Source organism: Lutra lutra, chromosome 6, assembly GCF_902655055.1.
Source record: "Lutra lutra chromosome 6, mLutLut1.2, whole genome shotgun sequence".
Classification (NCBI taxonomy): domain Eukaryota; kingdom Metazoa; phylum Chordata; class Mammalia; order Carnivora; family Mustelidae; genus Lutra; species Lutra lutra.
In genome coordinates, this window is record NC_062283.1 from 89,156,146 (window position 1) to 89,174,515 (window position 18,370).

The 18,370-nt window shown below is 47.6% G+C and overlaps 1 protein-coding gene across 2 annotated transcripts; it reads left to right on the forward strand.

Moving 5' to 3' along the window:
- The first annotated feature begins 3,016 nt into the window (after positions 1 to 3,016).
- TNFAIP3 (TNF alpha induced protein 3) lies at positions 3,017 to 18,103 on the forward strand. 2 transcript variants are annotated; one of them, XM_047734126.1, is made up of 9 exons: positions 3,017 to 3,267; positions 6,606 to 6,915; positions 10,101 to 10,291; positions 10,947 to 11,094; positions 11,269 to 11,439; positions 12,264 to 12,444; positions 13,571 to 14,490; positions 15,127 to 15,308; positions 16,057 to 18,103. In XM_047734126.1, the coding sequence occupies exons 2-9, from the start codon at positions 6,621 to 6,623 to the stop codon at positions 16,339 to 16,341; spliced, it is 2,373 nt and encodes a 790-aa protein (XP_047590082.1). In that variant the 5' UTR covers positions 3,017 to 3,267; positions 6,606 to 6,620; the 3' UTR covers positions 16,342 to 18,103. The 2 variants fall into 2 exon arrangements, with proteins under 2 accessions (XP_047590082.1, XP_047590083.1); XM_047734127.1 differs by lacking the exon at positions 3,017 to 3,267 and adding an exon at positions 3,299 to 3,420.
- Positions 18,104 to 18,370: the final 267 nt, after the last annotated feature.

The following is an 18,370-nucleotide window of genomic DNA, read 5'->3' on the forward strand; positions in this document are numbered from 1 at the left end:
CCCTTCCCAATTATCATATCTGCCTCTCTGTTACCTGGTTTCTCCTGCCCTTGCTCCCTCCCCCAACCCATAGCTTGGGATGCACATGTTTTTCATTATCTGGTATACGCGTACAGGCTGCAGACCTAGTCCTAAGGATGAACTCCAAGAGGTCACATGTGCTCACTCTATGTGGTTTGTGACACGAGAACGCTGGCATCACAGTGAGACTGGGACATCATTCAGGAATTCTTCAAAACACTCCACATAATCAGAATTCAATTCTCCTCTAATAAAGAAACAGGCTTTTTCCTCCTATGTGTCCACTAGACATTAATAAGCATATATTCCTCTTTGCAGAGTTCTCTTCATCTTGCTAAAGGCTATCGCAGAAATTCAAGTGCCTTACAAGTCTTTGGGGCACTCTGTATCTCTTTGATTTCGAATCATTCCACCAATCTCTCCAAATTTTATCCCATACACCCATACGGAACCTTCCTCTTCCTTCTCCACTCTTCGCTCTGATTTACCACCAAGAAAATCCTTATTGGTTTTGAGTTCGTGTTAAGTTTTAGAAAGGGAAAACAAGTATGGCCAGAGCCCTGTCTTAGGAGACAGAAAAGGACAGTAAACACTAGCAGAGGACAGGACTGAGGATTCCACCAACAGAGACAATCACTTTAGCAGAAGAACTGTGGGGAAAATGCAGAGAGAGCAAAACCGAGGGTTTTGCATCTGACTGCTATTAACTCGTCACAAATCCTGGCTTGCAGGATGGTAGAACAGTTACCCTGGGACACTCAGAAGTGGCGGAGGTGGTCATGGTCTTTCAGGCTTGTTACTCCTGCGATGCACTCCCAGCTCATCAAACCCACTGTAGACCCAGTGGGGCAATGGAAGCTACAGGAGGAGTTAAGGGGCCAGAGCTACAGACAGGAGACAGAGAAGGCAAATTCTGTTTCTAAAAGAGCACAAGGGGAGAGTGGTCTGAGGCTGCTGGTTCACAAACACCATCTTTTATCATTTCAACTAGCCCGGAAAGTTTCCCGAGGATGGAACCGAGGCCTATCTGGCTCCCAAGCCCACATTCTACCACCGCCCAGCATCCATCTTTGCCTAAATGAACGCCATGCATTTGTGAGGCTGGGGGCCAGGATAGAAAGGAGCCTTGAGATTTTAAATCTTGGAGGATCTTTTCTGAGAGTAATAGTTAAGACCTAACAGCGTTTACCTTGCTCAGAGTAAACAGGCCCAGTTCCAATCACAGCTCTGCCACTGAGTCATCAAGTAGACTTTGGGCAAATGGTTTAAGCGTCTTACACTTCAATTTCTTCAGCTTCAAAGTGGAGCTGTTTGGAGATTCAAATGGCAGAGTGCATTTCAAACACCTAGCCTGGAGAGTAGCATATAGTAAGGATTTAATAAACATTACAATCATCGTATTCACTATCCATTGTTGTAGAGCTGGCAGCTAAAAACATTTGTGAATGAGAAGCTTATACCAGCAGGTACAAGAAGAAATACAAGGAGGCCTTGGAGTTGTCCGAAATCCAAGCTATCCGTTTCAAATGGCCAATAGGAGCCTTGGAAACTTGGCCACCTCTGACTCTCTTCTCTAAGTCTCCCTTTGTGCCACCCTCCTCCCAGCCCCCATCTGTCTCTGCAGGTCCTTACTGGAGAGGGAAGCATATTTTTCTAATTCCCAAACTAGACATGGTCTGACAAGTATAGTTAAGTCTAGAAGGAGACAATGCACAGAATATTTCAGTCTGGTTCTAGTTTAGCTCTTCTAAGTAATGGGCCTGGGGCACTGCTAAGCAACACATGTGCCTGCCTCTCCCTCTGCAGTTCAGGTACCTCCACTGCCCAGGTGGCTGACACCTATTTCCACAGGATGTCCCCTGGGTAAAGACAGTGGATTACCACACTATTTAATAAGGGGTGGAGCGGCCAGTGCATAAAAAGTATTATTAGCCCTTAGCACCTGGGAATGAACTAATTGTCAGGTCGTCTAAAAGAAGTCCTAAGGGCACCTGGGTGGCAATCGGTTAAGCGTCTGATTCCGCTGAGGTCAAGATCCCAAGGTCCTGGGATCCAGCCCGGCATCGGTCTCTCTGCTCAGTGGAGAGCCTGCTTCTCCCTTCACCTGCCTCTCTACCAAATAAATAAATAATAAAAAATTTTAAAAAATAAGAATAAAAGAACTCCTAATAGGATCTTAGGGGGACATGGCAAGGATAGTAATGGATTAGAAATCATTTCAAAACTGAAATGCTACCCAAACACGGCGTCACCTGGGCACCTGGTATGCAGAAATGGAGAATGGGAAATCGGTTAAGTGCAGGACAAGGTTGATAGTTGCTCTGATTCTTAACTTGACCTAAGATTGGTTTTGCCCCTGCAAATTTTAAGGCTGTGGGGCCTCAGGATGTCACCCTCACCAGCCTGGGGTCTGGGTGGCAGGACCGCTGGGGTGGGGACCAAGGCCCGTGACCTCTTTCTTTTCTCGAAATCCCCACCCGGGCCCAGAGTAGGGCTCTCCCCTGGGAGCTCATCACGTGCACAGACCCAGCTTTTCAAACCCGATCCGAGGCCTACGGTCCCTGCGGTCCCGGACGCCCGGGTGGTTTTTAGGGTTTTCTTTCTTTATTATTTCCCTTCTTGTTCTTCATAGTTGGTGATTTTCTGCAGAAAAACGGCTGAGAAAAAAGAACCTATTTCATTTCCAGTTCCCATCATCGCGATTTCCACATGGATGTGACGTTGGGCCAGCTTCCGAAATGCCCAGGTGACTCACGCGGGGACACCCGGGGGCGGGGCTCAGGAGTTTCTCGCGCGGGGCGGGGCGGGGCGCCGCTCGCCTCCAGCACCCCTTGCGCCGCCCCGAGCCCTCTGCGCCCCCTGGCGGCCGGCGACGCGCGGCTCTCGGCGCCGGCCGCGAGTCACGTGACTGGAAAGTCCCCGGGTGGAAATCCCCGCTCTCCGCCGGCGGTAAAACAGAAAGGGAAAAAGAGAACTGGCAGTCTGCAGTCTTCGCAGCGGGCCAAGTGCAGCGAGCTCGGAGCCCGTGGGGGCGGAGCGGTGACAGCAGCCGCCGGGAGAAGTGCGGCGGCGGTGGCGGAGGGAGGCAGCGGGCGCCATCCCCACCCCCGGCCGGGCTAGCGAGCGAGCGCCGAGCCCCGGCGTCCATGGGGCGCCTCCTCCGCGCGGCCCCGAACCCCGCCTGCGGCGCGCGCCTGCCCTGACCTGGACTTGGGACTTCGGAAGAGGAACGCACGGCGGGGACAGGTAACCGCCGCGTCCCGTTGCCGTCTGCCACGGCTCGGCGGGGTCAGGGGCTGCGGGTGTGTAATCGGCAGCGACTCGCGGGCTGGCCGGGTCTACCTGGCATGGGTTTGTCAGCGGTCCTGGAGGGGAGTTTGTTGGCCGTCTGTGCTCACTGTGGGTTTTGAAATGCTAGGAGTCGAGATCGCCGCGCCAGATGTTGGGGTGACAGCTCTGGAATCCTCCAGCCAGCTGTTCCTTTTAAATACTGCAAAGAACTTAAGCTGTAGCAGACTCCTGGCGAGTAGCCTCCGGACTTCCAGGTCGGGTGGTCCTTGGTGTTTCGCTCTTTTTCGTGCCTTTCGTATTTTTAAATCGAGCTCTGGATGCTGCTGGACACGTAGACCTTGCAGAACCGCTATGGCTTCTTCCCAGATTGTGCAGAAGCACCCCACCGCCCGTGGGATGTCTGGGAGGCCACGAAACCGGGCGGGGGTGGAGGACTCCGCCAGCCAGCCTGTCCAGGGACAGCTTGCAGACACTGGGAGTGAAGTGCGGGGAGGTGGGTGGGGTCCAGGGACAGTGTCGATCTTCAGTGGCAGCCGTGCAAGAGAAGTGTGCATGTTAAAGTGGGCTGTCGGCCTGCTTTTCGGGTGCTCCAGTTCACAGTGATCTGCAGGCCCCTGCCCCAGCCCCTACCCCACAGTCAGACAGTCTTTGTCAGCCCGGGTTGTCCCACATCCTGCCACCTGGCCTCTCAGGAAAGCAGTGGTATTAAGTAAGGAAGGAGCTCAGCTCTTTTGAGATCGCTTTGTTTTCAGTTCTCCCTGCCTCTGATCTTCTTTCCTTAGAAAGCTGGTCTCTGGTCAAGGGACTCAGGGCAGCATCTGGGAAGAACCATTGCTGATTAAACCAAAACCCCTGTGTCCCTAATTGTTGAGCAGCCACTTACTGCCGCGTTCTCATTGTCTAAGGGGCTGCTTTGATTTCTTTGATTCTTTGTACAATTTTTGAAGTTTCGGAGGGATCCTTTGCAAAAATTCGATAAGGCATTTGTGCATAAAAAGTCAGTGAAGTAATAAATGTAAAAGAAATGTTAAGGGTAATAGCGTCTGTCTTTAACCGTAAGGACACTACCATCATAGGCCGGGAATATTTATTCCTTAATCTTAAATTTGGAAAAATCCGAGAACTGGGAATTTGGATGGTGGGTTTTGATTCTTTGAAGGAGGCGGTTCTGCAGTCTGTGCAAGGCCAAACCTATGAATGAGAGGACCGTGGGCTATCTAGTAGGGACATTTGCATGTCTTGATTATGGCTTACGGCTCTCACTATTTGAGGTCTTGGCGGAAAGGTCTTGAAGTGAGAAGAGAATAATAGAAGACTCGGGAAAACAAAAAGGCAACACCTAGCTTGTTTCAGATCTTTTTACTTCCCGCCTCATCCCACCTGAGAGCAGCAGGCATTGCAGCCGCAGAGGTGGTGCTGTGGGAATAGCGAGGGGCAGGTGTCGGAAGATCTGGCGTCTAGACAAAGCTGTCTGCCTTGGCTGGTGTGGAACCTGAGCGGAACGTGTACTTCTGTTGCTTTGCCTGCAGACAGGGAATAAGGTCATCTTGGGTTTTTTAGCCCCAGCATCAAGCATGGCACTCTACCTTTAGTAGGTGGTCAGGTAGTGCTTTTTGAGTGATGGACAGATGAATGAGTGACATTGCGAGACTTTGGCCCTGCCATGAAGTGGAGATGGGTGTAATGTTTTTATCCCCTTGTTGTGCTTATGGTCCTGCTCTAATTTTGCCCAGTTCCACCTCCAGGGAATGTCTGACGTCAAAGGAAAGATTACCAACTGACCCAGAGAATTACTTCTCCCAGGCCTCACTGGCAATCAGATTAGGAATCCTGATCCAGAGCTATCACCAGAAAGCAACCTCGGGGTCATCTAGTCCAGCCTCTCTGCTTTGAGTGGACCGCAAGAATTTAAACCGCTTCATCAATGGCTTTAAGAGAGCCAAGACCCATGTAGGAAAGTCTTCCCTAAAAATCTAGGTTTCTTCTCACTTCTACATAGGTTTCAGGTCTTCCTCAACTAAAAGCTTGCCCTGGTAAATAGTATGATACAGGAGTGAGATTAACAATCGTCATGAAACTCCCTAGGGAATATCTTCATGCTCTGAAACCATCTTTGTCTTCATCTTGGAAACCAAGATGTATGGTGAGGCACCCTGCTGAGGCTTGTGAATGACAGCTGGCTTTCCACACAACCCCACACTACGAGGATACCATGTTGTGTCAATTCACAACAACCCAGGCTGTTGGCATGGGTTGTAGATACTGGGTTTTGCCCCCAGCTTCCTTCATTTGTCCTGAGTGTTCCTGGCCATCTTTCCTTGCCTTCTTCCAGACGTTGATTTCTTTCCACCAGCGGATTATGCTTGAAGATTTCAGCATGAAGACAGGGTGGGAAATGCATCTGAGTGTTGATCCCTGGAGGATAATAATAAATGTGGTTGGCAGTTGCATTGGAATAATAGAACTCTAATGCCTGTTCTTGGAAGTGTAAAATTTATCCTTCTATTATTCTTACAATTCTATTTCTTATTCTGATGTTGTAAAGTTCAACAGAGAGGGTTCCGAAAGACTAACTGTTTGCTCTTAAAATTGCAAAGCATATTACTGGAAATAGGCTTTTTTAACCTTTATAAATATTATAATACGTTTTGCAAATGAGCTCTTTATAAATACTTCTCCTTGGGACTGAAGAGGAAACTCTAATCAGAAGCCTAGGTAACAACGTAAAATTGCAAGGTTTTTCACAAAGCATTTCCTTTGCAGTATAGGGAGGGAGGGCTTGAAGGAAAAATCAGGAAAAATCAATGAACTGCCGGAGAGCAAGGACTGCTGAACCATGGTCTTAGGGGAGGAGTTATAGACTTGCCCAGGCTGCCTTCTGTCCTTCACTGGCATTCAGGGCTCCAAAGACCCAGTGGCTGTGGCGTCAGGGTGCCATGAGAATGCAAGGGGAGCTTGCCAGTTATTCGGTGCAGTACCTGTTGCTGACAGATAGGCTTGGCTCCCTGACAAACGTTACTGAAAACGCGGGTTATTCCCCTCCTCCTCAGTACCCACTCCCCGCCTTCCTTCTCTTGTTTAGACTAATCTTTAAAAGTGATGTAACTTAAAACAGTCCAGTGTGAGTTAATCTTGGGGGCCAGCTAGTATCCTGGGAGTAGAGGTGACTAAGATCTTTTGCCTACAGATTAGGGTAATGACAAGATCAAACACTGGGGTTTCCTGCAGGCAGGTATATAGGAGTGGTATCAAAGGCAGACTAACGGAATGGGTTTTTCTCCCCTCCTCTTCAGGTATCGCAGAGCACAATGGCTGAACAACTCCTTCCCCAGGCTTTGTATTTGAGCAACATGCGGAAAGCTGTGAAGATACGAGAGAGAACTCCGGAAGATATATTTAAGCCTACCAATGGGATCATTCACCATTTTAAATCCATGCACCGATACACACTGGAAATGTTCAGAACTTGCCAGTTTTGCCCACAGTTTCGGGAGATCATCCACAAAGCTCTCATTGACAGAAACATCCAGGCCTCCCTCGAAAGCCAAAAGAAGCTCAACTGGTGTCAAGAAGTCAGGAAGCTGGTGGCGCTGAAAACAAATGGTAAGAAGACTTGTCTAAGACTTGGCTCCCACCATGCTGGGTCCCCCTTCATTCAATTCTGATAGCGCTGGCCCAAATTCAAGTCTCTCGAGAGCACAAACCCCTTAATATAGAATACTCTATGAAAGACCTGTGATAAAAACAAGCTGGTTTTGCCAGTATTTTTACGAAGGATATTTTGTAATTGTGTGTATTAGAGAGCAGAGGCACTGAGGCTTGAAAAATGCATCCCGAAATTCCGTGCCTCCCTTTGAGGGACTTGTGTGTCTAATTTTTGTGGCTCTTTGTATAATCATTTGTAAAATACCCTTTCCTGGCCAGTAATGGAAACATTAAAAGGCTTTAAGTTCAAAAGGAAAGCATGGTGTGAAAGCTAGTATTACTATTGTTTCCCACTGTCATTAGACGATGCTCGTAGTGATGACCTTACACGACTTGAACTGATGGCATTTTGTGGGTTAACCAGTGAATGGCTGTTGCCTGCCTCTCCCTTACCTAGGTTCTGTTGGTTTTGGTCCCATGACATGAAGTGGAAGGATACTTGAGATTTTCAGCACAAACTTTAGAACTTTACTTCATTATGTTTAGGGATTCCTAGTTCTGAATTTCTTGCTATCTGGGTGTATCTGCTCAATGGCCCTTTACCACTAATAGCTGTTTCCTGTTCTAAACTTTACTGTTTTGCTTTTTGATTGGTTCCTTCCAGCAAGAGTGTGTGCATCATGGCCACATCCAAGCACACTGTTTCAGGCAGATACAAAATCCTGCATTATAATGTCACTGATTATTACAAGAAGCAATTAGACTGTCCATGATCAATTAAATGCTTATAGTCTAGATGAGGGCAGGAATCAGGTTCTTAGATAAGTAACTGTCCTTCTTTAAGACCACCTTGATCAAATTAATACATCCAAGCACAGAAATCCTTGTTGACAATGAGAGGATGAGAGTATTAATTAACTTATTTGTACATTCACTTTGGCCATTTTTGAGCTGGGCATTGTGGAGTGCCTGGAGATAGGTTGTGGTGTTCGGTGAGGGGGGTTGGTTCTGGTGCATTACTTGAACATCTTGCCTCTACTTTTGAAGCACAGATTCTTAGAAACAAAGGTAGAATGAAAACTGGGGAGAGCTAATGTTTACATTTTTCTTGGCCTTAAATCAAGTGATGCGTAGAAGTGGGTAATTATGTTAAGTCATCATCAAGGGGTTTATATTCCTGACAGTTTGTGGTTTTAGCTCTTTCCCATTTTGTTACAAAAAAGGAATGGAGTGAACTCTGGGAGAGTTGAAAACAGAGAGATTCTGCCAAACTAGAGATGTGGTAGGAAGAGGAAAACCTTCTTATCATTAACAGAATTAACTGACATTTTAAGTTGAACTTACTCCTTAAGAAAATAATGGATACAAATAGTAAACACTTGTTTTGCAAAGGTATGTCATTAAAGTCTACAAGGATTCATGCTACAAATAAAGCTACAAAAGCAAGTGCATTTTGATAACATTTTTTGGGAAATAGGAATGTGGTGGGGACTCAGATCTTCTTATTTCCCCACTTTAAAGAAAATTCCTTAAAATTCTGGAAAAGGAAAAAAAGATATTGGGGGGATAGACAAAGCGATTTTTACTCTCTGTCTTTTATTAAGCACCTTTTTTTTTTTTTAAAACCCCAGCCCCTCAGGAGGGTTGTACAAAGTCAGTGGTCTCTTTGGGGAGGGGGTGATTCACAAGTTTGCATTTGAGGATATGAGACTGCGGTGAATGAGGAAGGGAGTAGGTGGCATAAAATTGAAACTTCAAGTGAAAAATTCCAGCGTCTATTGGCTGCCGCGATTTCACTTGTATAATGAGTAGCCCTATTCCAGCTCACCCTGACCACACCCACTTGGAAAGTCCAGGGCGCCCTTCGCAGTTTAAATGTCTACACACCAGAACAAAAAGTACAATAGCTGTTGCTCAATTGCTAGTCAAATAACTTAGCACTGGGGAATTCCAGATGTTGCTTAGGGAATTTTGTACTGGTGCATCTCAATAAAGAACTGAAAGTAAGCGCAAGAAGAAGAAAAAAAGCCTTATCTTTGCTCTAGATTTTGCAAAAGGGAAATTTCAACAGAACGCAATCGTTGCCACACTTCTGCCAAGACAAAAGGCTAAGCTATCTGTTCTGTTCATTCCTGTGAATACTTACTTAGCTCGTTTTCCCCTATGTATGAGTTGCAGGGATACGAGTTGTAGATGGGTATATATGCTTGAGGGGTTTTCTTTGTTGTTTTGTTTTTGTTTTTTACAGTTTGAGTGTACTTAAGATTTGCTAAAAGCTTCAGAAAACCATAACCCTACTTGTAGCGTAATGTAAGAAAACAGTCGAACTCCTGTTTGTAAAAACAGCAGTGCCCTTGGCCACGAGTCACTAAGGAGTTGACTTTTTTGATATTAAACATTCCCCCCAAAATGTTTATTGTTTGGAGGTTAGACAAAAGGCAGCCTCTTGAATTGTGGGTTTTGACCTGTGAAAGTAACAAATTCATGGAGTAAAATTAGACCTGTTTCTCACAATGCTCAAAGGCAGGCTGAGGAGGTAATGCGGTGTTCTCGATCCCACTTGATAAACCAGGAGAGGAAACTCCCAGGCCCCAGAGGCCTCAGTGGAATGGTCAAGTCATTTACCACTGAGTCATAGCCAGACCGTCCCTGTCTAGTAAGCGGAGCCAAGGCAGCTTCCTGGTTTGTACACCATACCCCGTGTGTTTCTCTAGAGCCACGGAGTAATAGTGCCGGTGTCTTAGCCAAAACACCAAGGAATGGGACAGACTTTAGAGATCATAACCCAATACCCTCATTTCACAAAGAAGAAAAAAAAAGCAACACTCAGAAGCTGAGGAATTTCCCCCAAGGTCACACCTAAACCAGTTAGGGCAAGCCAGGCTAGAACCAAGGTCCCCTGATAATCAGTTCCTGGCCCCTTTGTTCTGTTGGGTCCATCGTTAAAATTAAGAGTGGAAAGAGTGATTTTTTTCCCTAAAGCTGTCATCCTCTTGTGAAATGTTCTCAGTTGGCTGTTGGACTAAGAAAGTAAACCGTTTGCATCTCTCACATGCCCCTGCTAGGTCCCCTGTACTAGAAGCAGGGCTAGTGCATTCTAAAAACTTTTGCTAGGCCTTTGATGTGTATGGCTTCTTCCCCAGGTGATGGAAACTGCCTCATGCATGCTGCTTCTCAGTATATGTGGGGCGTTCAGGACACAGACCTGGTCCTGAGGAAGGCTCTCTTCAGCACTCTCAAGGAGACGGATACACGCAACTTTAAATTCCGCTGGCAGCTGGAGTCTCTTAAATCCCAGGAATTTGTGGAAACGGGGCTTTGCTACGATACTCGGGTATGTTTTGTTCCCCCATTAAATATCTATTGATAGAGCTCCATGGTGGGTGAAGGGCCTCTCGGGCTAGCCCCCGCTCTCGAGGACCATATGACTTCCTAGGTCACGTGAACTTGGCTAAGCAGAGCACAGTCCATGGAAAACACCAGAAACCTCCTGTGGGATGAACCTGAGGCTTTTGTCACTGCTGGGAGGTTTCCAGGCAGCAGATTCCCAGCTGTGGATCTCTTCTTTTTAGCAGAAGGGCTATTTGGCCTTTCCTGTGGTGTTTTGGTTGCTTTCCCATCTGATTGCCCTTTGCATGCTTTACCGAGCCTGCCAATCAAATTCAGACGTGGGGCTCACCATTCTCAGTCACAGGCTTGGAATTTTCGTGAACATTTGGATAAGGGGCTTTGTTGTTATGCCTCATCAGGGGTTTTTTTGAAAGCAGGTGCTGTCCCCATCCTCCCCCACTTCTAAGTTGGCCTTATAGTGGAAAAAAGTAAAGGAAGAAAACCAAACTGGGGAAAAAAGGGTGACCAGTCAAATGATGATTTCCAGAAAGGGGAAAAGTCAGCCAGGTTATATAAATGAATAATTGTAGAGCAAAGTCCGACTGACTTTTTAATGCATAGTTCATTCAATCCCGATTTCCCCTTTACCCACTTCCTAGAATTGGACTGATGAATGGGACAGCCTAATCAAAATGGCATCCACAGACACACCCGTGGCCCGAGGTGGACTTCAGTATAACTCACTGGAAGAAATACACATATTTGTCCTTTGCAACATCCTCAGAAGACCAATCATTGTCATCTCAGGTGAGAGCCTGCAGGTTGCTTATTTGTATTCGCGGGCCGGTCGGCTTTAATGCGTTAGCTCTTCGGAAAAACTGAGGCTACCTGAGGCTACCCGGGTCACCAGCAATAGTAGCTGAAGGGAATTTGATGAAAATCACCTGAGGGCCTTATTTCTCTTGCTCTTTCCCTAAACAGACAAAATGCTGAGAAGTTTGGAATCGGGTTCCAATTTCGCTCCCTTGAAGGTGGGCGGGATTTACCTGCCTCTCCACTGGCCAGCCCAGGAGTGCTACCGATACCCCATCATTCTCGGCTATGACAGCCAGCACTTTGTACCCCTGGTGACCCTGAAGGACAGTGGACCTGGTGAGGACACAGCACGGATTCACATTTGTAACTGCTGCTAGATACTGGGATACCCTGTTCCCACTGACCACTGGGCTCTTTGAAGCCCTCTGGCAAGAGCCTCATTTATGTTTATTATTTGTATGTGAATACAGTGTTCTGTCACATGCCTGGTTAGCAACAGTAATGCCATGGCAGTAATCCCGCCCTCTTTGTGTATGGCTTGGAAAGCACTTCCCACAGCTTAGCTGCAAGTAGGAGATCTGTGACATGACCACCGCCCTTTGATATATGACAGAGTGAGGCCCACAGAGCCCTGGCCAGAGCGGGTCAGTGTCTGTCAGGTTAGCCATTACTAAGATAGCTTCCAGTGGAAGAGGCAGTGTGCGAAGTGCTTTAGGGGATAAATGTAGACGTTTATTTCATCTCATTTCATCCTCACAGCGTCCCCATAGACCATAAGCACTGGAAGCCTTGTTTTACAGAGATGCTTGAAGCTCAGAGAAGTTCATTAACTTCCCCGATGTCACAGAGCTTGACAGCGGCAAAGCCAGGATTCAGACTCAGATCAGCGTGGTTCTGAAGTGTGATGATTTACCCAATGAGATCCACTGCCTCCAGGCTGCCTAATATTCTCTGAGCTTCCAGAACATACAAAGCATTTTATGTTAGAGTTTAGTGTAGTTTGTTTCCCCATCTGCATTTGATTGTGACTAGATGATACTTTTCTACCCTTTTTTGTATCTTTTCTGTGTTTGTGAAATGTGACCATTATATATGTAGCCTCACACATAATCTCACTTAGTAGAATCACGTGTCGCTTATGTGTTGCTTCTTTCCCTCAGAAATCCGAGCTGTTCCACTTGTTAACAGAGAGCGAGGAAGATTTGAAGACTTAAAAGTTCACTTTTTGACAGATCCTGAAAACGAGATGAAGGAGAAGCTCTTGAAAGAGTACTTGATGGTGATTGAAATCCCCGTCCAAGGCTGGGACCACGGCACCACCCATTTGATCAATGCTGCAAAGTAAGAGTTTATCCTTAGCTCTGTCCTTTGTCATCTTCAGCTGTTTTTACTTCTACCACATAAGCTGAGGCCGTCCCAGAGCTCAACCATAAAGTTATTTGAAACCGGTTTCCTCCAATGTGCGACAGATCCAAGTGTGGTGTATATAGTCAGAGAGGATGATGGGAGGCCATACCAACTTGGGTTTCACATGGGAACGAGTAATTTCTCCATGGTCACTTTCCTGCATAGCTGGATGCTGATAGTCAGGATTGTGGCTTTAAAGTCTCTTGAACCAAGGATAGTTTTGTTGTGTTTTGTTTAATTGCCCTAGTACTAGGCTAGCAAGTGAAAATTCTTGGAAACAGAAGCCTTTTTCTCTTGGCTTCTTGGTAAGTACAGACACCTCAGACACAGTCGGGGTTGTGGATCATCTTTATGTGGGTATGCATCTGATTTTTGCCACATAGGAAGTAAAGGCAAGACCCAGACAATGTGCAGTGCAGGTGTCCAGATCTTAAACAGTGGCTTTATGTTGGAGAGATGCCTATTTGTTAGGACTTGAAATACACCAGAGGGGGAGGCAGACACAAGATAGAGGCTTGGAAGTGAGTGGACAGCACCTGGGGGGTATGTCCACTGCTTGGTCACTGTGCGGGGCAGTCCGTGCTGATAGACACCAGCTGCCAGTTTAAGTTAATAACACCAAAATATAGGCAATGAGGTCCCAAAGTAGTTTGAATTATAACGTAGACTAGTCCCAAAGGAACATGCTACATGATGTTTTACTAGAAGATTGACATCAGAGAAGTTAAAAAGTAAAAGTGAGTTTTTAAAAGAGTCAAGTGTAGCAGCGTCCCCAGAATAGCCCTTTCTTTAGAGTTATCAGTAATTTGGAGTGGACCAAGATTGATTAAATAAGACTGTGGTTCTTGAAAACAGTGAAATCTCCTTATCAGTATTGGACTGTGCTCTGCTGGAGGTGTAGACTCATGATCATTGGCTTGCATTTCAGTGAGTGGTTATCAAGTTATTGCCATAATCTACATTCTAGGAGTTTGGCCTCTGAGCTCATGATGTGAAATTGTGTGTGTGCGTGTGTATCCATGTTTGTGGGTAGTCTCATGTTTTTCTTTTTGGTCTTTAGGCTAGATGAAGCCAACTTACCCAAAGAAATAAATCTGGTAGATGATTACTTTGAACTTGTCCAGCATGAGTACAAGAAATGGCAGGAGAACAATGAGCAGGAGCGGAGAGAGATACATGCTCAGAATCCTTTGGAACCTTCCGTTCCCCAGCTTTCGCTCATGGACGTAAAATGTGAAACACCCAACTGTCCTTTCTTCATGTCCGTGAACACCCAGCCTCTGTGCCATGAGTGCTCAGAGAGGCGGCAAAAGACCCAAAGCAAACCCTCAAAGCTGCACTCCAAGCCAGGCCCCGAGGTGCTCCCTGGCATGGCTCTCGGGCCCTCCCGGGGCGAGGCCTATGAACCCATGGGCTGGAGCCCCGAGGAGCCAGCTGGGGGGCCTCATTCGGCCCCTCCGACGGCGCCCAGTCTCTTCCTGTTCAGCGAGACCACCGCTATGAAGTGCAGGAGCCCTGGCTGCCCTTTCACGCTGAACGTGCAGCACAATGGATTTTGTGAGCGCTGCCACAACGCTCGGCAGCTGGGCGCGGGCCACCCCTCGGACAGCACGAGGCACTTGGACCCCGGTAAGTGCCGAGCCTGCCTGCAGGACGTCACCAGGACGTTTAATGGGATCTGCAGTACTTGCTTCAAAAGGACTACAGCAGAGCCCTCCTCGGGCCTCAGCTCCAGCATCCCTCCTTCCTGTCACCAGAGGTCCAAGTCAGACCCTTCGCAGCTTGTCCAGAGTCTCTCCACACATTCTTGCCATAGAGCCGGGACCGAGGCTCCCTCCGGCTGCCTCTCTCAGGCCACACGGACTCCAGGGGACAGGATGGGGACCAGCAAGTGCAGAAAAGCCGGCTGCATGTATTTCGGGACTCCAGAAAACAAAGGCTTCTGCACGCTGTGTTTCATCGAGTACAGAGAAAACAAACGTGAGTGAACTGACGGATTTCCTAAGTCCCGTTTCTAAACCCCTGTGCTAGAAGTAATTTTGTTCCCGAGCTGCCAGAAAGCAGCCCCTCTGGGCAGCGGACACGAGTGCAGCTGGCTCAGAGGGATGGTCACTAGGAGGCAAAAGACACAGAAAACCACCTTCCAAAGTCCTACAGCCCCTCTTAGATAGAGTTCATAGAATTTTATTTCACATGGTCCTTTAGCGTCTGGCATTTGTGAGGCAGAGTTTAAACAAGACTTTTTTGGACATGTAGATGTAATAGAAATCCAGAGTTGATGGGCAGTAGCTGAAGAGAGGGAAGTCTCCGCTGACCCTGAGAAAATGCGGGTGGTTTTAGAAAACTCTCGTTTGAAGACGGACCGATGGGCAGTTAGTGTCTCTGTTCTGTTACCATGCCTGGCCCGTGTAGCACGTTCAAAAATGAGAGGTCTGTGAAGTCAAAGATGTTTCCGTAATGGCATTATTACCGTTTTTTTTTCTTTGACTGAATTTAGAAAAGGCCGTGCTCCTGTATGCACAGCCCAGGGTGCCCTAACCTATACCCAGAACCTGGCGGTCTCTCTCTCTGCTTGGAGACCACCTGTAGCACTGATGAGCTCCAACTCTCTTTCAGATTTTGTCACTGCCTCCACGAAAGCCAGTCCCACGGCCCCCAGGTTCCAGAATGCTGTCCCCTGCCTGGGAAGGGAATGTGGCACCCTGGGAAGCACCGTGTTTGAAGGATACTGTCAAAAGTGTTTCATCGAAGCTCAGAGTCAGAGATTTCACGAAGCCAAAAGGACCGAAGAGCAACTGGTGAGACATTTTGAGGTACTTCCCCTGCCCCTTTGGGCCAGCTCTCCTCACTGGAGTTGCTTCTTCCCACTGAGACAGACTTTCCTCCCTGCCAAGTTCCAGGGAAGAACCTTAGGGTGGTTGTGGTGGGGGGAGAAGTCCCTGTAGCCCCCAGGGTTGGAAGTGCAGTAGGTACTCTTGATTTTCGTGGCCTAACTGTACTTTAGAATTCATTTAAAAAGTAAATCAAATCAGCCATAGAATAAAACCTCTTAAAGTCTCCGAAAAGCCTGATGCCAAACAGAGACTTTTTGACTTGTAGCAGCACAGGGATCTGAGTGGCCAGCAGACTTTTGGAAGTAGTCCTTTATCAGGAGACAGGAGAAGGAGGCAGAGTAGCCCACTTGCCTGCACACAGTGGCATAGGAGAAAAGCCAACTTAGGCTGATGGTTGCCTCTCCTGTTGTTTACAGCATGGTAGGGAATCTGGGGAAGGCCAGCTTCGCACTAATCCAAGCGGAGGCTAGCCAGGCCAGCCTTCGCAGGCCTCCAGGTCAGGTGCTCCTTGGTTGCTCTCAGGGTGCTCTCACAGGACTGGGAGGAGGCGTCTTTGGCGAGCTCCCAGTCGCAGATAGCACGTGCAGCTCCGGCTCCCTGGGTCAGGCGGTGGCTCTCCACCCCACAGAGTTCTTGGTAACACCCGCGCAGGCAGACGAGATTGCTCCCCCTGAGCAACTGGCCAACAGTTCTCTCTGCTCTTGCCATTCAGAGATCGAGCCAGCGCAGAGACGCGACTCGAAGCACGGCGAGCGCCTCCAGGCCCAAGTGTGCCCGGGCTTCCTGTAAGAACATCCTGGCGTGCCGCAGCGAGGAGCTCTGCATGGAGTGCCAGCATCTCGGCCAGCGCGTGGGCGCGGGGGCCCACCGGGGCGAGCCGGTTCCCGAGGAGCCCCCCAAACAGCGCTGCCGGGCCCCCGCCTGCGATCACTTCGGCAACGCCAAATGTAGCGGCTACTGCAACGAGTGCTTCCAGTTCAAGCAGCTGTACGGATGAGGGGTGCGGAGGGGCCCCGGGGACCTGGAGCCTCAGCGGGCAATGGTGCTAGCCGCAGCGAGCTGCGGGCAGCTTCGAGCAGGGGAGCAAAGAGAAGCTCGGGTCGCGGTCGTGGCCAGCCTGCGAAAGTGGCCTTGGAACGAGAGCAAGGCCAGTGACGGGCGGCAGATGGGCTGCTGCTCTTCCCCCGCCACCTCCCCTCCACGCGGAAGGCCAGGAACTGCGTGGACTCGGAATGTGTGCCGGGACTACTTCATCTCGGGAGAAAAGGGAGAAGAAGCTCGGTCGGGTGGGTTGGGGATCCCGGAGCCGTTCCCCCCACACAGCCCCACGCGGGCCGGGCTTGGAGCCATGGAGCCGACCTGCCGCGCCCACAGGCCCTCAAGTTCAGGAAGCTCAGGGAGAACGGACAAATTCAGTGTCAGTGGTGAGTGGTCTTTCCCTCCCCACCTCGTCCATTTCCCGCGGACACGGCAGACACCGAGCTGTCCACAGACTGTGGCTCTGAGGCTGCTGAGACCGAATCAGTTCACGCTGAAGAGCAAACCAGCTGCTCTTTACAGTATGCACCTTGAAAGAAATCAGAACATTCTAGTGGGAAGATGTGTGCCTCTCTTGGTTATCACTGTCTTCACTTCTAAAGAAGTTAGCCTGAGGTGTGCATGAAAATGTGTACATATATAATGTACCCTTATATTATGTATGAGGGAATTGTTTTTATTGTGGTGAAATATATTGTCTATATAATTCACTTTATTTATTTTATTTCAAACTTCAGGGTTATTTAAATGAAGATGTTTCTTCTGCTCTGGGTAAAGTGTTTGCTGTAGTGTCTTCTTGAAATAGCATATTCATAGTCCTCTTTTGGGCGAGTACCTGAGTGCCTTGGGGATTTGGTCTCTTTGATGTACTGTGGTTGTCTTCCCTAAGAAAGAAGGAATTGCACCAAAGGTATATTCATTAAAAGCTCATGCTTCTTGATGAAACTTGGGTTAGAGCCTCTTGCTAGCCAGATGAAAAATAAATAAATAAATAAATAAAGTAACTGCTTTCCGCAGTAAAGCAGATGCCTTGAATATCCTACCTCTTTAGAGATAAAATTGGGAAGGAATGGGGATGAGATTGGAGAAGGTCACTGGGATGATGTGACCTTTAATGATAGTTTTATTTGCTGTGTTTTAACTCTCTGTCCTGATAGCAACTGCACAAGCAGTGGCACCTTCACGCTGGGACAGCAAAACCCTGTGACCATGAGCATAGGAAATTTCTTTCTGTTCTTGGCCTGCAGTTTCTCTGTTTGCTTTGTGTTGCTGTCATACTTGTTATAGAAAAAAAAGGGGGAAACACATTGTCCCCAGAGGTAAAGGCTGCCATTTTTGGGGGGGGGGTCTGGAACTTATGACCTAAAAATATTAGTAATCTATAACTCTACACAGCCTTTACTTGTATTACCTGACATGTTTGCCACCTCGAGTGCTATTTCCTCAACATAAATTTTAATCATTTTTTTCTAAAGATCTCAAATAAACATCAGTGTTCATCTAGTTCTTCTAAAGTCAATATTTTAATATTTTGTGTGTATCAATATTTTCATTCTTAATGTGAAAAATGGAATTATTTATACTTATTTTAGAAAACATTTGAAATTTGCACATTTAGTTGTCCCTGATAGCTGTTTATTCTGTTGGATTCCTTCAAGTTTTCCTAAATATGTGTAACTTTTCACAAAAGTCAATATTAAAAAATAAATTATTTAAGAACAGATTTTGATGTTTTCTGCTTACAAATGGTGAGAGAAAGAAACCCAAATACTAAGGCTATGTTTCCCAAACAGCCTCATATCGAGGTACACCCGGATAGTGCACATGCGTCCCACCCCCATGTAGTAAGAACTTTGCGAACATTATAACGGCATGAGGGTGAGTCATTGTTCAACCGCAGGGACACTGAGGCCCAGGCAGGAGTGGGAAGGAAGGGTCATCCTGTCCCATTCTCAGGAGACATTAGGTCCCTCTGCCTCTCCAAAGGT

What these genes read in the sequence shown, in the direction of transcription:
- TNFAIP3 (XM_047734126.1), top strand. Translation starts at nt 6,621, where the DNA reads ATGGCTGAACAACTCCTTCCCCAGGCTTTGTATTTGAGCAACATGCGG. An exon ending in ACCAATCATTGTCATCTCAG is followed by an intron (nt 11,095 to 11,268) that starts GTGAGAGCCTGC and finishes TTCCCTAAACAG; the next exon opens with ACAAAATGCTGAGAAGTTTG. An exon ending in CGAGTACAGAGAAAACAAAC is followed by an intron (nt 14,491 to 15,126) that starts GTGAGTGAACTG and finishes ACTCTCTTTCAG; the next exon opens with ATTTTGTCACTGCCTCCACG.